This window comes from Etheostoma spectabile, chromosome 14 (genome assembly GCF_008692095.1).
Source record: "Etheostoma spectabile isolate EspeVRDwgs_2016 chromosome 14, UIUC_Espe_1.0, whole genome shotgun sequence".
Lineage (NCBI taxonomy): Eukaryota > Metazoa > Chordata > Actinopteri > Perciformes > Percidae > Etheostoma > Etheostoma spectabile.
In genome coordinates, this window is record NC_045746.1 from 10862525 (window position 1) to 10881851 (window position 19327).

The 19327-nt window shown below is 40.9% G+C and overlaps 3 protein-coding genes across 5 annotated transcripts in view; all 3 read right to left on the reverse strand.

The window, feature by feature from the left end:
* Positions 1–44: 44 nt before the first annotated feature.
* Positions 45–6042, reverse strand: yars1 (tyrosyl-tRNA synthetase 1). Of its 2 annotated transcripts, none has more exons than XM_032536393.1 (14): positions 5901–6042; positions 4531–4599; positions 4292–4438; positions 4019–4194; positions 3759–3888; positions 3280–3360; positions 2396–2488; positions 2169–2304; positions 1975–2060; positions 1723–1858; positions 1453–1553; positions 1171–1364; positions 937–1078; positions 45–839 (listed from the first exon to the last, which is right to left on the reverse strand). In XM_032536393.1, exons 2-14 carry the CDS (start codon positions 4585–4587, stop codon positions 729–731), a joined length of 1590 nt encoding a protein of 529 aa, XP_032392284.1. In that variant the 5' UTR covers positions 4588–4599; positions 5901–6042; the 3' UTR covers positions 45–728. The 2 variants fall into 2 exon arrangements, with proteins under 2 accessions (XP_032392284.1, XP_032392285.1); XM_032536394.1 differs by having other exon boundaries at positions 4531–4596; positions 5901–6027.
* Positions 5901–7387, reverse strand: LOC116702216 (SOSS complex subunit C-like). 2 transcript variants are annotated; one of them, XR_004335098.1, is made up of 2 exons: positions 6721–7387; positions 5901–6048 (listed from the first exon to the last, which is right to left on the reverse strand). XR_004335098.1 is itself a non-coding variant. In XM_032536395.1 (1 exon), exon 1 carries the CDS (start codon positions 7152–7154, stop codon positions 6843–6845), a length of 312 nt encoding a protein of 103 aa, XP_032392286.1. In that variant the 5' UTR covers positions 7155–7387; the 3' UTR covers positions 6061–6842. The 2 variants fall into 2 exon arrangements, 1 of the variants encoding a protein (XP_032392286.1); XM_032536395.1 differs by lacking the exon at positions 5901–6048 and having other exon boundaries at positions 6061–7387.
* Positions 7388–9505: 2118 nt separating this feature from the next.
* Positions 9506–19327, reverse strand: part of mfsd2ab (MFSD2 lysolipid transporter A, lysophospholipid b) — a 16613-nt gene continuing 6791 nt past the window's right edge. Inside the window, exons 4-14 of the mRNA XM_032535623.1 lie at positions 15653–15776; positions 14449–14527; positions 14160–14335; positions 13934–14024; positions 13279–13397; positions 13075–13158; positions 11340–11423; positions 11030–11142; positions 10797–10940; positions 10219–10395; positions 9506–10120 (exon numbers count right to left, since the gene is read on the reverse strand). Of these exons, the coding sequence (XP_032391514.1) occupies positions 10066–10120; positions 10219–10395; positions 10797–10940; positions 11030–11142; positions 11340–11423; positions 13075–13158; positions 13279–13397; positions 13934–14024; positions 14160–14335; positions 14449–14527; positions 15653–15776 (1246 nt within the window). The 3' untranslated portion in view covers positions 9506–10065. The remainder of the gene's footprint in view (positions 10121–10218; positions 10396–10796; positions 10941–11029; positions 11143–11339; positions 11424–13074; positions 13159–13278; positions 13398–13933; positions 14025–14159; positions 14336–14448; positions 14528–15652; positions 15777–19327) is intronic.

The following is a 19327-nucleotide window of genomic DNA, read 5'->3' on the forward strand; positions in this document are numbered from 1 at the left end:
ACGGTACCTCTCATCAAACACAGATGCATTTAATTTCTGCAGACCACAGAATTCAGCCAGCGTTTATTTCGTGTTAGAGATGATTCATCATTTCATGATATGACAGTAATGTCCAGATATTGATTTCTCTACACTACCCCCATTGCAACCGTCCTATGTCTTATAGTACATGGCATATATGGCTTTTTTTTTTTCCCAGATAACCTTGCGTCTCAAACCCCAAAAAACATGTTTAATTAGGTTTAGCAGATTGGCCCCACTTCCCTGTGCTTTAGCATTAAGGCCCAGAAAATGACTGAAACATTAAAAGTCCCCTTTTAAAACACCTGCAATCTCTTATCAGCTACTTCCAGGCACCGGCAGCCAGTACAGCAACGTTCAGTAAAGTAATACTTCATTGTCTGAGTAGCAGTAGGTCTTTTCTGCAGGAACTGTTGTATTTGTGTATGTACTGTGTTAGATACACCATGAAACACCAGGTACAAAAGAGAGAGAGCAATGAATCCTAGGTTGATTAGTTACAGAATTTGGTTGTTCACTTTTAGAAATTACATTTTCTAATAAAGTCAAAGCAAGGTGAAAGAATTTGTCCCAGCCAGTATGGCCCATCATTCGCCAAGAAAACATCCAGATGAGGTTGGACCGTTGTTGCCACGGCGATTTGTTGATGAAGTATTCTTGATTTAATGTGGCTGGCAGGAGCAGCTCCAGCGGTGGATGTAATGTATCTAACTGATGTTACCTCCTTTGAGTGTCTTACATGTGATCTGTCCTAGTTTAGTCATCAGCTGCTTGTCTTTCCACTGAGCCACACACTCATCAGATATCTTCAGGTCGACCTGGGGAGATGGACACACAGTCAATCCTCTGCAGATGATGCATTTTATTCCAATATACCATTATTAAATTGTAGAAATATATATAACTGAAACCTACCTGTACTTTCTCCCAAACCTTCTTCTTTGGGTTGAGTTTGTCGTCTGGTTTGCCCGTCTCATATCCCTCGACAAAGACCCGTTCTCCGGGCGACGACCCCTCTGGAGGGTCCAGAGGCTCCACTCTCCTGGGTTCTCCTTCACTACAAATCGACCAATCAGAGTGAGCAGAGTAATGAAATAAAAAATGAAGCAGAGGAATTTACCGTGTGCACAAAGCAGAAATACCACTCACACAGAGGCACACAGCAGCATGGCTTGAGACTCAATCCCTCGCATCTTCTGGGGTTTCAGATTGCACAGCACCAACACCAGTCTGTCCTGTAAGTCCTCCTGTGAAACGTAAGCCACCAGACCACTGACTACCGTTCTGGGCTCCGGCTCCCCCACATCAATCTTCTCCAGGTACAGCGAATCCGCATCTGGATGCTGGAAAATAAAGACACCCAAGTGAACTCAGAGACAATGGGCCATACAGACGGATCATCTGAAGAAAGGCATCACCCTCACACCCCACCTTCTCCACACTGATGATCTTGCCCACCCTGATGTCCACTCGGGAGGGGTCCAGCTCGTCATCATCTCCTCCTCCAGCCTTGACACTCTTAACATCCCCTTCTACACACACACACACACACACACACACACACACACACACACACACAAACACACACACACACACACACACACACCCCAATCTTTGTTGAACTAGTCACACCGCTATATTTGGATTAACAGGGTGTGAGAGAGAAAAGACAGTGAGGAGGATGATGGGTAAAATACTGACTCGTCTTTGAGGGGTCGGGGTAGGCAGAGTTGGAAAGTTTGCGGAGCTCAGGCGACTCAAACTTCTTTCTGATTGGCTCCAGCAGCTGGTTTAGGGCTACTTCCACGGAGGCCTTCAGGTCTCCTGGATGGACCAGCTAAAAGATTGCCAAAGGTTAGATATGATTACAAGTAGAAAATTAAGCATTTTAGCAGGAATATACTTTAAGGAGGGCTTTTATTCTTCAAATAAACCAGTGTGTCTATACATTACCTCCTCAGCAAAGTCCTTCTCCAACTCTTCAAATGCAGTGTAGACTTTGTCTCCACCCCACTTGGGGTCTCTTTTGACGCAGAACTCTGAAACACAATAATCCCAATCATCAGCTCACGTTATGCTCTTTATATGAGTGGAGGAAAAGTCTGACGCTGAGACAACAGAGAGCGATTCAACGGGGAGTTTTCTACCTCCGCGTAGAGGGAAGACGACATATTTGACAAAGGAGAGGACTCCATTGTTCTGGATGTTGCCTGGCTCACAGAAAGCCTTCTTCAGCTTCTTCTTCACGTCTCCGGCAGAGTCCAGCAGGTCAATCTTTGACTCCTGCAAGCCGAAAAAGGTGACGGTATGACCACAAGCATTAGAAGGAAATGTTTGTTTAAATCTTGACCTATTGAGTCCTGCTGTGACGTACTTCCTCTGAGGAGCTCATCTTGGCCCCCGTCAGTCCTGGCACCATCGGGTTCATTAGATGGGAGCGCTTGGCGTAGCCGAGGGAAGGCAAGTACTGGAGACAGATGAGAAGCTACCGTTACTCTTCATATTGTATAGAGATCTTACACTAAAAACTGTTTCATGGGTTCACCCTGCTGTCACATTTATAGTTAATCATATCTATAAACAGTCTTCATTATCAGTTAGGTCGACACCTGCAAATTAACGCAATTTAAGTTTAAATTAGAACTCATTTTTTAAAGTCCAAAATGATTCATGTGCTATCAACAAACACACAGCTACTCAACTAATGCTGCGTTCCAGACACAGTTTTTAGCCCGTAACTTACAACCTCAAATCATGACAAACCCTTCTAGGAAGCAGCTACCGAACGCTGATGTTAGCTAGCGCTAACGATTTCTAGTCTTAAACTTATTTTGGGCTTCACCTGTAGGAGTACACAATCGTATGTGTATTGTTTTGATTACAATGTTAAGGGGCTTAAGGACCCCCTCAAAAACGAAACGTCACATCTCAAGGGGTTATTCCTAATAAAGAGTTTCCTTCCATATATGTGCGGAATTACTTTATGTTGCCTATTTATGTCTCTTTCTCTCTGTTAATCAAGTACAGGTACAAGTTCCCGGGTAGTAAGTTACGGTATAACTGCCGTTCCAGGGAACTTTCACAGGCAGTAGGTTGTGAAATCACAGGCTATGGGTGGCCTGGAACGCAGCATAATCATCCACAGGAGCTGCGGGTGTGTGTTGATTAATGAAAGAGAAGCAGGAAGACGTCAGGAATGTAGGGCGGCGAGTTTGTGAAGGATTGAAATGAACGTGCAAAGACGGAGGGAGGTGGCACCTTCTCTGCCAGAGTGAAAATCTTCCTCTGGTCAACTCCTCCAAACTGGGCGTCCACCTTGAGGTACTCCTCGTCCAGAGCCTGAGGGCAGAGAACAGAACAGAAGAGAAGAGAAGAGATTGTTATTGTTATTTTGGAGCAGCTCTCAATATGACAGTTAAAAAGGAGGGCGTGTGCTTTTGACTGCCTCGGGGGGGAAAAGCTATTTTTCCAGTCTGTTGGTCCTGGATCAACAGACTGAGAAATCCTGTGTACGACTCCCAACCCCTATAACAGCAAAAAACAAACAACAAGGTCTAGAGTTCAAGATGTGAGGGGGCACGCAGGATCCCACCCAAAAGCTCGTTTGGATGTATCTCACCACATGTGGACAATGTGCTGTAATTACAGTGTAACTAGAGTTACGAAGAGACCCAAAATAATACTATACCACTCCTGGAGTCCAGCAGCTAGGACTCCATCTAGAGGCGGGTCATTACCTGCAGTCCAGGGTAGAGCAGACCACTGAGCAGCGGATGCTCCACCTGTTTGACGACCTCAGCTCCAGCCTTCTTAGCATCATGCTCTGTCACCATGGAGGACAGACGGTACACGTCCAGAGTGTACTCTCTGACAAAACACATGAAATACAGACCTTCGACATTAGTTTCAGGCTGAAGCTACAAAGTCTATTTCTGAGAAAATACATTTAAAAAAAATGCAAATCCACACAGTGTCCTGTACGGTCGGCACAACTGACCTGCTGAGCTGGAAGTCTGTTCCTTTGACAAACTTGAGTTTGTCCAGGGGCACACTAATGCTCTCCAACATGGCCTTGATGACCTGTTCGTAGTACTTCACCCTGAGCTCCAGCAGCTCCCAGGGGGCCTTCATGTTATCTAGGAAGGCGTGCAAGTCAGCAAACAGAATAGTAACCTGAGGGGAAAAAAAAGAAGAAGCAATAACATGAGCAGTGATTTTGCAGAGAGTGCAGATTAAATTGTTAACAAGATGCTCCGTGAGCTCTACCCACCTCACATCCAGCCTTAAGGAAGTCTGCTATCTTGGACATAGGGACAAAGTAAGCGACGTGGGGTTTGCCAGTGGTCGCTGTGCCCCAGTACACCTTCAGCTCTCTCTCCTGGAGAACCTGCTTCAGCTTCTCCTCACCAAGGACCTCCTGCAATACACAAGAATAATGAGACCAAGCTACTGGTGGACGTCGGTCACTGTAGGTATACATTGTATGTATGTACAGTATGTATGTCCCACCTGGAGGTTCCTAGTGATGAGGTGGAACTTCTCATCCGGACTTAACTGATCTGCCATGACCAGAGCCTTCTGACAGAAAGACAGGAGTTTAAGCGATTTTAGAATCAGTAGCACGAGCTTTGTTTCATTTTCTTATTCTGGATCATAGGTACAGCAGTGCATTGCATTCAGACAAAAATAAAACCCTATCTGGTAAGTATGAGTTACTATCTCATAATGGCCAGAGGTGAGGATCTTGTAATTATGAGAAAAGTTAAGTTATGTCGACAACAATTTGGGATTTTGCTTTTGTTTTGGTCCTTCCTGGTGTGAAACGCTGGGAAATATTGATTTTACTTAAAGCTGTAGTACGAGTTCCTGTATGGTTTCAGCATAATTTAATTTTTGTCTCAAACCATAGGCAACTCTCCTTTGTCTGTTAGCTGTCTGTCCCCTGAATACACTGTGGAAAAACTTGGTCTCAGGAGACAAAACGGGGGACAAACACTACAGGCACAGCCTTTGCACCAAAATACAACAAACCAGTTCATACCAGTTCTCACGTTACTCAATCAACTCTGCTCACCAGATTAAATACACACATCATATTATCCTATGTGTATCGTTAAGGACCATTGATAACTGTATTTTCTTAACCTTTCTCAGAATTATTAATATTAGAAGATGGGTGTCAAATTTCTCTTTGCTTTTGGGAAAGCAATGCCCTTCTCTACATAGAAGCTCAAACTCTATTAAATCACTTTCAGTTTAAAGATGCCCTTAGCCACAGACAAGCTAACGGTGCTAACGTTTTTTTAAGATTTGGCTTTGGCAAAAATGTCCTTTCACCATGCAGCGAGAATCCTTACATGTTGTCATTTTGTGAAAGAAACTGCTGTTTAACGTTACATAATTTCTCTTTGCCGAATTTACCAGAAGACCATAACAATTAGCAAAACGTATTAAGCATTTCTATCAAGAGTAATGTGAAGTTAGCGTTAGCCACTGAAACTGAAACTAGAATTATAACGTCGGTAACGTTTGACAGCACGAAACGGGGAGCTACTGGCTAACGTTAGCTGTGTTATTACCATTTAATTATCACTTTGTTATATGTTAGAATAGGCCGTTCAGTCAATTTTAAGATATTATGCTATAGCTAGCTAGCCTACTGGCCAGCTCGCCTTTAGCGTCACGCTTATTATGAATGAACGAGCCAGCTAGGCTAGAGGCTATCTGGCTAGCTAGCAACAAAACCATGTGCAGCTAACGTTACCTAGCTACGGTCATGTTTCGGCATAAAACTACAACCAATTTAGGACCTACATATTTATTAATATAACAAGCTAACAGGCTAATATAAAGCTAAACTGTAGAAGCTGCTAACCCACCTCAAAACCGGTCTTCTTACAATGAGACGTTAGTAAGTAGAGCCGGTTGGGTGAGCCGGTTGGGAGGACCTGTCAGTGTTGCGTCAGCGCTACAGTCAACTTGGTATCGACCCACATTAAACTCCAGGGGAAAGCAATCGAGCGCCGACTGCAGAGCGGACAAAATCAGAGTCAGCTTTATTGGCCAAGTGTGTACACAAACAAGGAATTAGTCTCCGGTTTTGTTACTCTCAGTGAACTTGCACATAATTAGCCATAACAGCAAAAAACAAGGACAACATTGCTGAACCATGTCAACATTAACGTTGATTGCTATTAATACAGATATAAAGGTGCAAAGGGTACTGGAACAAATATTAATACTAATGTTAACAGGTTGTTTTATATAGATGAGATAGTTGGATTTGGCAGTATATACAGCATGCATATATTCATATTGACAGTGATGATATTCACATGTAAAAAAAATTCAATTATAAAAAAAATGTACAATAAATGAGTTGAGACAGTTTTTTCTAACATAGTGGATGTTTGAAAAAACGTTGTTATTGTGCAATTTGTGTGTTATTATCTCCATTTTCTAAGGAGCCAATGTAGTACAATTATTCCCTTGGGCAAATAAGTGTTATACTAAGTGTTGTGCTTTATGTATAGGCCTGTATAAACTATCACATCCATCCCTATTACAATATTTTATTCCCCCTTGACCAAGAAACCAATCAATACACCTGGGCTCGAATATGCTTTACGTTAATGAAAATGTGCCTTTCCAACACTTGGCTTTCCCTTCTTTATATCATATTTATATCCTCATCATTACCTTCCATAGAAAGTCCTTACTATTGCCAAGGCGTGTTATTAATATGTTATAGCTCTCCAGAGCTACATGTATCATCGTATCGTATGTGAAGAGAAACAGGTCATTTGTTCGGAGGTTGAGAGTCAAACACCGGGCTCCAGTCGGGGGAGCACCGGGAGGATGAGGTTCCCAAACGAGGAGTCCTGAGTGATGAAGAAACCGGAAGAGTGGACGTGAGCGTGTTGCAGGGCGGCCTTTTGCTGGGCGGCGATGTGCTGCTGCTCCGCGCTGTCCCTCGCCTCCTTCAGGCTGGCTCTGGGTGAAAATGGGATGTTGGCTCCGGGGCTGTTCGTGGACTGGCTCTGCATCAGCCGCCTTTTCTCCTTGTCCAGCTCCGCCAGGATGGCCACACGGGTCTTGTTCTGAAAGCCTTGTCCTGGAGGGTTAGCAGCCATGACAGCTTAGCGGAGTTAGCTAACTAGCTAGCGGAGGAAATAAAGGTCCATGAAGTCGTTAACTAAGAATGTTTTTTACGTTATGTGCTTGTCCAGCTGACGTCGTTGCAGTTTATTTTTATTAATGACAGACATAAATGAAGCATAGGCAGCCAGAATTAGCTATGAAGTTGAGGTGTTTTATGCTAACTTCTTAAAGCTAAAAGAATGTAAACACTTCCGGCTTGAGTGTTTGTCCTTCAAAATAAAAGCGTATGCTTTCTAAAAGAAGCTGTAGTCTTTGAATTAAATTGGTAAAAATCAAATAATTTCTGTTTTATGTTAATAAAAAAAAGAACCACAACATACGTAATATATACTGTGAAGACTAAGATAATAACGGGTTTAAAACAAATGGCTTTATAAAACTGGAAATCAATTTATTTAAAGTCATTTATTGCACAGAATCTGGTGTACAATATTGCTACACTAAAATCCCACCCTAATAATCACACAATAATATATAAGATAATGATAAAGATAATGATAAAATAATTATGGCTCAAATTAGTCATGATTACCTAGTCATTTTATTAATTTATTTTTAATAGAATGTGTGTAAATGAAACCATAACCAACATAATGGGGAGTAGTTGGATTTGCCACTTACTGTAACTTCAAGCAATATTTTATCACTTTGGGACAGAATCCAGACACTAGATGGCAGTAGTTTACCAAGAATGAATATGTAGATGAACCTGGAGCTACTGTAGAAGTCAAGTTGACATGCTACTGAAAGTGTGTAGCCTTTGTTAACTCTGTAAAAATCCAAATGAGCTAATCATTTCTCTACATCAAGCAATGTTTAATTAGGAAAAAAATGCATTTTTTTGCAAATTTACTAAAGGTGCATTAGCCCCCTAATTTAAATAAACCAGCTAATTTAATAATTATTGCTGCAGTTTATAAGAAGCTTCTAAAATAACAAGAATTATATCATCTCTTCAGTAGGCATTGGGTTATGGCTAATTATCCACATGATGCACATTTTATATAAAAGTACAGACATAAGAAAAATCTCTTCCTCATGTCTGTTCTTGTTTAAATTGGTTCAAGCTTGTTGTTTTAAGTAAAGACATGTTGACCGCTTGTTCACAGTACACTTATTAGTATTTATTAACAATATCTTTTTTTTTCAATCTCAGCACTTTTTTTTTTTTAAATAACTACAGTACAGTGTCCATTACACAACCACAAATATCAAAGAAATATACAGGTTTTACATACAATATATACAAAATGCACAGGGGGCATGTACACAAGGCTTGTGTGTGTCCGTGTGGGATTTAAGCTCACACACACACACACAGCTACATTACAGCCTCAAGAGTCATGAGGGAAGTTCACAGATAGATCCATAAAAGACAAAACACTGGCAAAATAGAACAGTTTGAGATTTACATGATGAATTATTACAGAGCTAGTGGGTGAAAAATAGAACTGGGTTAGCATGTACAGTATTTAATAGATTTGTTAAGGACATCTATAGAGAAAAAACCCAAGTCATATTGGCAAACACAGAACATGTTAAATATGTAACAGTATGTACAACATATTACACTGTATGTACACATTTCCATATCATTAGGTATGAAATATTTTAGTCCATACGCCACACTTTTGTGACAGGGACTGAGATGATCACAAAGCATTCTGGTTGTTCCTTCCCTTTTCGAATGCATATGGTGCAAAGATGTCTTTGGCAACATGCATTAAAGAGCGTATGAATGTTTGTAAGAAAATTTGACTCCTACCCCATTTTCCTCATTTTGAAACTTGGAATTCAGTTAGAACCTCACAGGCCTTAAATATATTTAAATACTGCAAGAAGAACGACTTTCCAGCAAACATGAATTCAAAAAACAGTAAAATGAGAACTAACAAATATATAAATAACAGTATCATTACTATCAGTATATGCTGTAGGCAATTTTGCTTAGTATTATGAAAATGAAAGCATTTATGGACAACAAAAAAAAAGCTTTCCTTGTCTTCAGTAGCTGTCCTATGAAAGGATAATGAAAGCAATTTAATTGCAAACGGTTGTAATATTTGTAGTGGTTTCAGTACTATGATGGGGAACTAAAACTAACTTTTCAAAGCAAAGCTATAGCTGTCTAGCCACTGGTTCAGGTCATAGATCACATTATGACAGCTACTTTTAAATAAAAAGAAAACTGGGTTGGGAATGAGATGGAAACCAACTGGCTGTCTGGTTTCAGTAAACTGTGAGGATTCATTCCAAAACACATTTAAAACGTGTTCAGAATACACTCGAAGTCAATGACTCAAGAGCAAGTGTCAGTTTGAGCAAGTTATAAAGTTGTATCCCTAAAACGGGGCTGATATTAAGGCGTTAATCACTTTGTTCAAGTTTCTCACCATGTTCACATCTCATAGCTATAAAGTTGTATAGTGCTCAAGATCATTAATGCTCCATATGGTATGTACAAGGATGGAAGCTGTTCAGCTCCAGCGAGTAGCACCAAGAAATGGCAGCAATGACAAAGCAGGCTCCCATCACAGTTCATAGTTTTGTGCAATTTCAACAAGGCCAAGCTTTAAATCAAACCACAGTGCTCCTATGTTTTACAAAAGTAAGGCTTTTGAGATCTGACAAACTACCAAAAGAGGAGAGGGGATTTTATGCTGGGAAAAAGTCACACATGCAGAAGAGTAGGTTGTTTTTAGAAAGGCCTCAGCGGGCCTGAAGTGATGACACTTGAGTTGATCAAGTTTTTTGTCAACGTGGAGCAGCAGCAGTGTGATTGGACAAGACAGTGTCTGTGTGATCCGACAGGTCCCAGGTAAGTTGGTCCCGCCCAGTGCAAAATGCCAGTCGATAACCTCGAATGGTCCGCCGGTCTCGGTGCTAGACCATGTTGGCCAGTTCTGTCGAGTCTGTTTCTGAATCTGCCTCGTTGTCCCTGCAGGGAAGAAAAAAAAAAACAGTCTTCAGTTGGAGTTTTGCTTCTTAACCGTCACACACAAACACAAAAAAGGCATTTCAATCAAACGGTCGTACCTCTGTTCCTGTAGCAGTTTGCGATTGCCTTGCCTCCTCTCCTCGGTGATTGGATACCAGTACAATATGGTCAGGCCGATCATGATGAGAGCTATGGGGGCGGCAGAGACCAGAACTTTCAACGTAATGTCCACTTCCTCTGGTTGAGAGCAGCCTCTACTGATGTAGCCAGCAAAACTGAAAAAGAATTTAAAAAAAAAAGAAGAATGTTACATCTTCATACATTGCAGAGCATTCATGCTGAGGCACACATCTACTATAGTACTCCATTTTTTAAATAAATCCAAGAACTTGATGCGAGGGCAAATTTTGCACCAAATCACTGATCAAAGGCAAACACTGTCAGTCATGTGGCGCACACACACACACACACACTGTACTTAATCTAATGAAAGAAAAAGGAATTCCTTGCTTTGATGTGGGATTTGGGTACTGTGAGATTTGGCTTAGCCTCACTTAATTTTCTTCATTGTGTCCCAGTTTATTGGATAAAAACTTAATGAAACCACAACAAAAAAAACACATTTAATTGACTCAGAATATAGGTTGTGTGTGTGTGTATTTAAGCAAATACTTACTCTAAGCTGAGAGTGGAAATGCCCAGGGAGACTCCAGAGGCAAACTTGGTGAAGAAGACGTAGAAGGAATAAAAGAGAGCTTCGTGGCCGGTGGAGTCAGGGTTCTGTACTTGGAAGTCGTCGACAACATCAGGCAGCATAGACCTGAAAAACATTAAGAGTCACAATTGGTTATATATAAAGAAGACATGAAAAAGCCCCTTGAAAATGAGAAGAGCCAGCAGGGGTCTTACCAGGGCAGCAGGAAGGCTGCAGCCACTCCCACCCCGGCAGCAAAGGAGACAACGTAGGTGACGATCAGGTTACTCTTCATACACACCACCAGGATCATGAAGGGGACCACAGACTGCAAAGAACAGGAAGACATCAGACCACGAAAGCACCAAGACCAGCTGACATTCAGAGAGTAACATCCTAAAAACGAGTCGCTTAACGACACCGGAGCCGTTTTCCTGCAACTCCTAGAATATCACTTGATTCCTGTCAATCATACAGGCTTCATACGACTTCGTAGTGGTGTTTGGACGGGACTGTGGGCCTTACCAAGGAGCCAGCGCAAACCGCCGTCTTTTTTCCAAAGCGTGTCAGGAACCACTGCCAGAACGGGATGGCCAGAGTAGCGGAGAGCTGAAGGAAGAGGGGAAGGGGGAAAAAAACATTTAAAGCCTGGTTTAACAGCTGATTTTCTTTAGACACATACGTAGACAAAAATCGATTTTACAGGTTACCATGTTTTGCCGAAGGGAAGACCCTCTGTGCAATGTAACATGAACTTAGATGCTTTTTTACAATGCTTCAGCTTCTGTTTAGCCTGGCCATGACTTAAAGGCTGCTGATGGATTTGACCTCTCAGACCTGCCCAACACAACAGTGAAGACAATACGGGTTCTAGAGCTCTTCCCAAAACACATTTGAGCTCAAAATGTGTGATGCAAAATTCCACAGGAAGGACTCCACAGGCTAGGACTCCACAGGGGGTGGGGGATCAGTTTGGTCTCCAACCCTTCCGTGTTTGACTAAGGTTAGCGGGATAACAATGGTATTTTCCCACCTTTTCTTATAGTTCTCAGTGAAACATTAAGCTAAGAAATAAACCACATCACTTCACTCTCGATGCACAGACGTCTTACCCACGTAGAGTGCGATATCATTTGTGGTTTTCAAAGCTGTTTAATGTGGTTTTTCACTATGAGTAAACGGTTTCATTTCCTTTCTAGGTTTTCCTTTTTTGGTTGCATCAGCAGTACGTGTGCACTGATTCTGAACTTTATCTTCAAAGCCACCAGACCGTGCCACTTCCATGCACGTATCTCTCCTCTATCAGCCTTCTCCTCAAAAAGCAAACATCATTATCAGTCAATTTCTTCTAAACTGACCTCAGAAAGCACGTTTTACACGACACACCTCAGTGTATTCCTGCCAAATGGCAGTGAGTAGCGCGACGCGGCTACTCCCTCAAACACACCCAACACACACGGCTCTTCTGGTTTGTAGCAACTCCCCATTGCTCTTGTACCGTTTCACTACATTTGACCTTTACAGTGTCAAGTCAGTAACCAGTTTTGAGTCCTTGTAGAGTGATTGGTTTAGTTTGGATGTCTCTTTGTGCTCATAAGAGCTGATCTTCCAAATTACACAAGGTGAGGATTAGGCTCACTTAGTGCTGATTATGGAGCAGTTTATGTCAGACGCTCACTGTTGAAGCCTCTGAAAATTACTTTAACAAAAAGATGACTGCCTTGACTCCATAATCCTTTCCATAAAGTGAAGGATAAAAGCTAGAAAGTAATCTTTTCAACCTCTCTAACCAGTACGTTCTTTCTGCTGTGCGTGCTACAGAAGGCACTTTAATCTATGGATTAAATGGCTTTAATACCTGTCAGGATCTGAAGGGATTCTGTGATAAAAAGAAAAAATTTCATGTGAGGTCAAGAGAGATAAATGAGAGGATAATGTGGCTCCTTTACAGTCTGTGGGAATGGGATGGCATTCAGGCCGAGTGGTCTCTCATCAAGGAAATGGGCAGCCAGGAGACACTGCTTTCTGACCAAGTCGAGACCAGCCTTGTAACCGAAGACAATTTATGTGTCCGCCCCGGGAGGGAAGCTTTTGTCTTCACTCTGAAACTATTGTACAGCTTAACTTATTCCAAACAAATGGGCAGCTCAATGTTTCATATGCTGAGGGAAATGCGGTCACTGCTATGGGAACAGCGGGCCTGTCTGTCTGAATGTTTGAAAATACCACTTGGTGTGTGTGTGTGTGTGTGCGTGCTCACCATGATGACTAGGAGGATATTCTGAAAGTCGTTTCTGAAGCCCAGGGTGGAGCTGCAGAACAGGGCAAAGTTGCCCTCCAGGAGCTGTTGGACAAGGACAAGGGCCGAGCGTCACTCAGTGTTACTCACAGGTGCCATGGAAACTTTGGCTGAGACACACTGACTAACCCAATAGTGAAATTATGTGTGTGTGTCTATACGTACCATGAAGCCTAGCGAGGTAAAGAGGAAGACCATGACCAGTTTGGCGTACGGTCCATGTCCCATCACCAGCTTAATCCCCTGGAAGAAACCCATGGGCTCCGACCTGGGACGACAAGACTCTGGAAAGAGGAAAAATAGGAAAGAATGAGCAAAGATGCTAAATTACATCCACTTGAATACATTTTTTTAAATCTTGTATCCCTGCTACCATGGTTTTACAGTTCCTTTTACACAAGGAGAGGCCTTTGGGGCTCGTCCTTTATTGGATTTTAAATTGTCTCATCACTGGTCACGAGGCTTTCCATTTAAAAGTCATACCATAGCAAACAGCTACAACTGGGCTAGAGAGGAAATGGCAATAACAGCTCTGTCAAAAGACAGTGTACGTACTCTACATCCAATCAGAAGGTTAAACCCGAGAAACTGAGGTTTAAATAGCCACCAAAAGCCAAGAATTTCAGGTCACTTAACTATACAAGATTCCCACAAAGAAACTAATGCAGTTAGCCAACAATCAAAATGTGATTGGTCTATTAAATATAAAAGACATGCATTTTGGCTTTGAACGCGAGTCGATATTAGGCAATCAAACGAGTGGATAATGGTATCTAAATTGCAGGACGGAGCCAGTTTGATAGAGAGCTTAATGACTCACCTTTTTGCTCTCTCACACCGAAGAAAACCACAATAGCACAGAGGACATAGATGATGCAGATGACCCCAGAGGCAATCATGTAGGCCGTTTTCTGGAAGGAAGGAACAAGAGAAAGAAAGGACGACATTTTGACTTTAGTTCTCCTCATCAGTTCTTGTTGCTTGAACATTAAAGGGGTCAGTTGGCTTCCCTGTCAAACACGTGACTAACATCTAAGCTCGTTTACCGTGTGGTCCAGGGAAATGACAGGCTCCGAGTTATTGTGCCCGAAAGACACGGAGGAGTTGCTCAGATTCGTCCCGCTGTCCCGCGGTCCTGGGAGGCAGGGAGCGTTCGCCATACCCACGATCTGCCCCTGGATAGCTGTACCGAGAACAGTCCCCAGAACCTCCACCGTCATCCCTGATTGGAGGAAAGATGGGGGACGTTTAGTCACCGAGGAGGTGCCACACTAGACTTGTCCTTCCTGTCAGGAGCTTCTTTTAGAAAACGAATCATACGACGAGGATACTCACTGTATGCGGTGGCTGAGTCTCGGTCCTTCTGCTCGGAGCTGATGAACATGGTGAGCGCAGAGTATGGCACATGGAAGCACTGATTTGAAAAAGAAAAGAGTAACAAGGTGAGAGAAAAAAAAGGAATGCCGCTCTTAATTTCACTATTGGTTAATGCAGAGAAGTGAAGAAAGCTTAAGTCATTGTTCAACACTTTGGGAAATTAGTTTCATCACATTGTGGTGGAGTTGTATTTTTTATTTTTTTTTTAACCTTTATTTATCCAGGTAAGTTGATTGAGAACAACGACCTGATCACATTCACACAGTTCCACATCCATACCTGGAAGCTGCCCAGTACAAGCACAGTCTGGCCACTGAGCAGCCCCACTGGAGCGGTTGGAGGTTAAGTGGCCTTGCTCAAGGGCACCTCAGTGGTGGTAATGAGGGACGGACGAGGACAATGGACTCTTTCACTCTTTTCACTTTCCTCACCCAGATTTTATCCCGTCGGTCTGGGGATTGAGCCAGCGACTTCCCGGTCACAAGTTTGCTTCTTTAACCTTTAGGCTGCCACTGCCCCACAAGTCTCAGGCTTGTTTTGAGTAATGCGCATTTTCACTTTTAAGCAAACTATTCCTTATAGTTGATAGTTTCAAATGGTTGTGCCATTAGAATATTCCCTTACAAAGAAAATGCTAGGTTTAAAAAAATCTTTTGGAACCACCTTCTCATTCAATGCGTTTTCTTTATTTTCATGACTATTTACATTGTAGATCATCACTGAAGGCATCAAAACTATGAATGAACACATGTGGAATTATGTACTTAATTAAATAGTAAATAACTGAAAACATGTCATATATTCCAGTTTCTTCAAAGTACCCCCCCCCCCTTTGCTTTTTTGATAGCGCTGCAAACCCTCGGTGTTCTCTCAATGAGCTTCACGAGGCAGTCACCTGAAATGGTTTCCACGTCACAGGTGGGCCTTGTCAGGGTTAATTAGTGGAATTGCTTGCCTTATTATTGGGGTTGGGACCATCAGTTGTGTTGTGCAGAAGTCAGGTTGATGGGTGTGTTTTTCTCATCAATTTTTGTAATTAAAAAAAAAAAAAACACTTCCCCAAGTGTGATGGGGAAACATTTCGCTGATATGACCCTGTAATTGCACATATGGAACAACAGAGTAGTCAGTGGGCAGGTCTGCGTGGACTGTTGGTACTCACAGTTTGAAGGGTCTGGAAGATGCAGTAGAAGAGAAGGTACCAGATGACTTTGCCGTTCTCAAACGGAGGAACGTACCATATGAGGAAGTAGGAAAGCACCGCCAAAGGGGTGGAGAGCACGATCCTTCATATGGACAAAAGGAGAGTAGGGGAGAGGAAGCAGAAGAGACAACAACAACAACAACAACAACATTAGTGGATGAACACGTGAACGTACTCAAGCAGAGTCATTACATAACAAGTTGTGTGGCCCTTTAAGTGGAGTTTTCTTTCAACGAGTGCCAACTCTTCCTTAGGTCAGCAGTGTTTGGTGTCTCACAGCGATTACCGTTAACAAGGACACAGTATTCCTGGTGTTCATGTGCGTGGGACAGGTTAAGCTTTTGGATGAACTGGAGGATTACGGGAGGATGGAACAACAATGTTGCCAAATAAAACTTTTTTTTCGTTAACAAGTGACTCAACACTTTCTGTCACCTAAGAATGGTTCAATGACGCAATTCTGTGGATGGGAAACTGTTCATACAAATGAGAACATGTCATTTTAGTTATGTAAACACGTCTGTGTCACCCTTTCCTCCTCCACCTAACATCCCGTAAAATCGCACCATGAGGTAATTTCTAGGAGGAAGTTAAGTCACTTCCATCCCCCTATGGTCACACACACACACACACACGCACGCTTGTGGAATTCACTACTGTATCGGGCGATTTACCCTCTTACAGGAAATCAAGTCACACGCCAGTCATAACAAAACCGAAAGCTCTGGTATATATATCTCTTATATATATAATATAACCTACACATATATATATAGTATATATACCACATCTATTATATATCTATATCTTATAACATAAGATATAAAGATATATTATATATCTCATAGATATATATATATACACAAATATATATATATAATATAATACATAATATATAGTATATATATAACATAATATATATATATATAACATAATATATATATATTACACATTATATATATATAATATATAATTCTATATATATCTATACTAAAAATATAAATACATATATATAACACATATATATATACAATATATATATATATAGATATATATATCTATATATATATAATATATATATTATATATATATATATATATATATATATTATATATATAATATATATATATATATATACACTATATACATATATATCTATACACAATATATACATATATATATATATAAATATATAATATATATACAATACATATACACAATACTACACCATATATTTTACATATATTAGATATACATATATAAATACATCTATATACATACACATATAATACAATATACATACATATATATACAAATACTATATATACTATATATATACATATATTATAAATATATATACATAATATAACTTATAGATACTACATATATATATCACATTAATTATAACTATATATATACATATATATAAATTAATACATTATATATATATACAAATATATATATATATTATATAATATATAATATTAATTATATATAATATATATCTATATTTATTCATAATGATATAACATACATATACAATAAAATATACATAGATATATATATATATATATATATATATATAAATAACAATGACCTAACTTCTCGCCTTGGTTTGGGCTGATATCCAATCAAAGTGCTCGGCTGCACAGCTTCACTGCTCATTTACCACTGATGAACTTTTTACAGCCAGAAGCAAATGATTGCAACCCGTTGGACACCACCTCCCTGACCTTTCTATCCCTTTGTGGACCCTTTTCTTCTTGGATGTGGTTCATATGGAGCTTTCTACGGCACGCGTTCATGGAGCGCCGGGAAAGACTCTGGACACTTGGCGCATCATCGATGACTCATTGACTCAACCTGGTCGGTCTGTCTGTCTGTCTGTATTTGTGTGTGTTGTTTTGTCCCCTCCCTCCCAGCTTTCCTCTCTGTTGAATGAATAGTCAAAAAGTCAAGAGGAGCAGCATTCAGCAGACTCTCTTGTGCGTGTAATGTGATTAACTGTACACTCGTCTGAAGTCACTGTGGGCCTGTGCCAGAGTGATCAGCAGGTTGAAGCAGATTGTATCTGGAGATGATAAAACACTAGGGGGGGGGATCTATACAGCATAGTATCGCGATCTTACGTGGCAATACTGTATCGATACACAGACGTCAAGTATTGATCTTTTATTATACGTGTTTGTCTGTTTGTCTGCTTGACAATCCCATTTTGCAGCAGAAAAAGTAAAATGAGATGACCAAACCGAGAAATGTATCTTTTTAGATAAAATAAATGTTGACCAAGTTTCCTTTTGGGGGCGTCATTTGAAATTGGGAAAATTTGTAAGTTGTAAAAAAAGGTAATAAATTGCAATATATCGCAGATTATTGGGGATTCCCATCCCTATAAAAAACACGTGAATTGGTTTTTTAAGCATATTTCTTTTGCGCTAAATGGCACAAAACACCTACCAAATTACGAATGGGACTTGATTTAACATAACGGAAGTGTGTCGAACAGTAAAAACAGCTTTACTTGAACTACTTACATGCAGACATCCTACAACATGGATGAAACAAGCTATGGTAGCAAATAAAAAAATAAAAGACCGAATCAGAATTTCAAATTTTGTCTTTTGCAGCTTCTTTTATTTAGTGAATGCTGTTCTCAAAAACAGTTTGCAAGGCTAAGTCAAGACTTGCACTGTGCTTGCAGAGGTGCAGTGACACAGTATGCTGTGTCCTGAGTCCTGTGTACCCCTCCTAGAAGTAAAAGAAGCTATTTCAGTCACCTGAAATAGCCGTGCTGACTAGGGGAGGGGGGATTTTATCTCAGCAAGTTAACTAAGCAGGTGGCAGATTTTAGTCTGGTGCCTATATTAACGGTGTAAAACCGTTTCCAATCATTAATCTGGGTGGGTGACCAGCTTAATAAAAGCTGAAAAACAAGCCAATATTCTAGATTTGATTCTGGTTTTGAGGCCTTGACATCATGTTTAGATGCACTGACAATGACTTAGGAAAGGCAAAAAAATTTAAAAAACTAAATCATGATTCACAGTACATGAAATGTATGGGAAACAAAACCTTAAATGGATGTTAAGGTAAAAACAGCCACACTTTTGAATCAGTATTAAAATTCATAATAGGCAGTCAGTAAGTAATTAAGTAACCCAGTATTTGTCAAAGTTGAAACTCTAGATACTGATCAGCCAATATACACAGAAATTCATTTAAAATGCATTTTTAGGGAAGGGCAGGAAGGCTGCAGAATGTCACTAGTGTCTACTCCAACAGTATGACTTGTTCTACTACTGCTCTGCAACTTGAACTGTAGTTAACTCTTAGATTTCCTCAGCCAGTCTTTAAAACTCCTAGCAGGGCCATCCGCTGCTGAAAGCTGAGACTTCATTGGCTCACATATGTGGTGTGTTGTGGGCTGGACCAATGACAAGCTAGCCTGATTCCTCTCCCCTCCCCCACTTCCTACACATGAGGATGAAGCAGCTCCTGCTGCATTTCTGCTGCCTCCTCCCTGAGCTCCGGCACCGCACCCATCCCCTCACATCTTTACAACCAAACTGACCGTTCCAAGGATTCCTCCATCCTTTCTCGCTTCTACAATCCCCCCCCCCCCCCCCCCCCCCC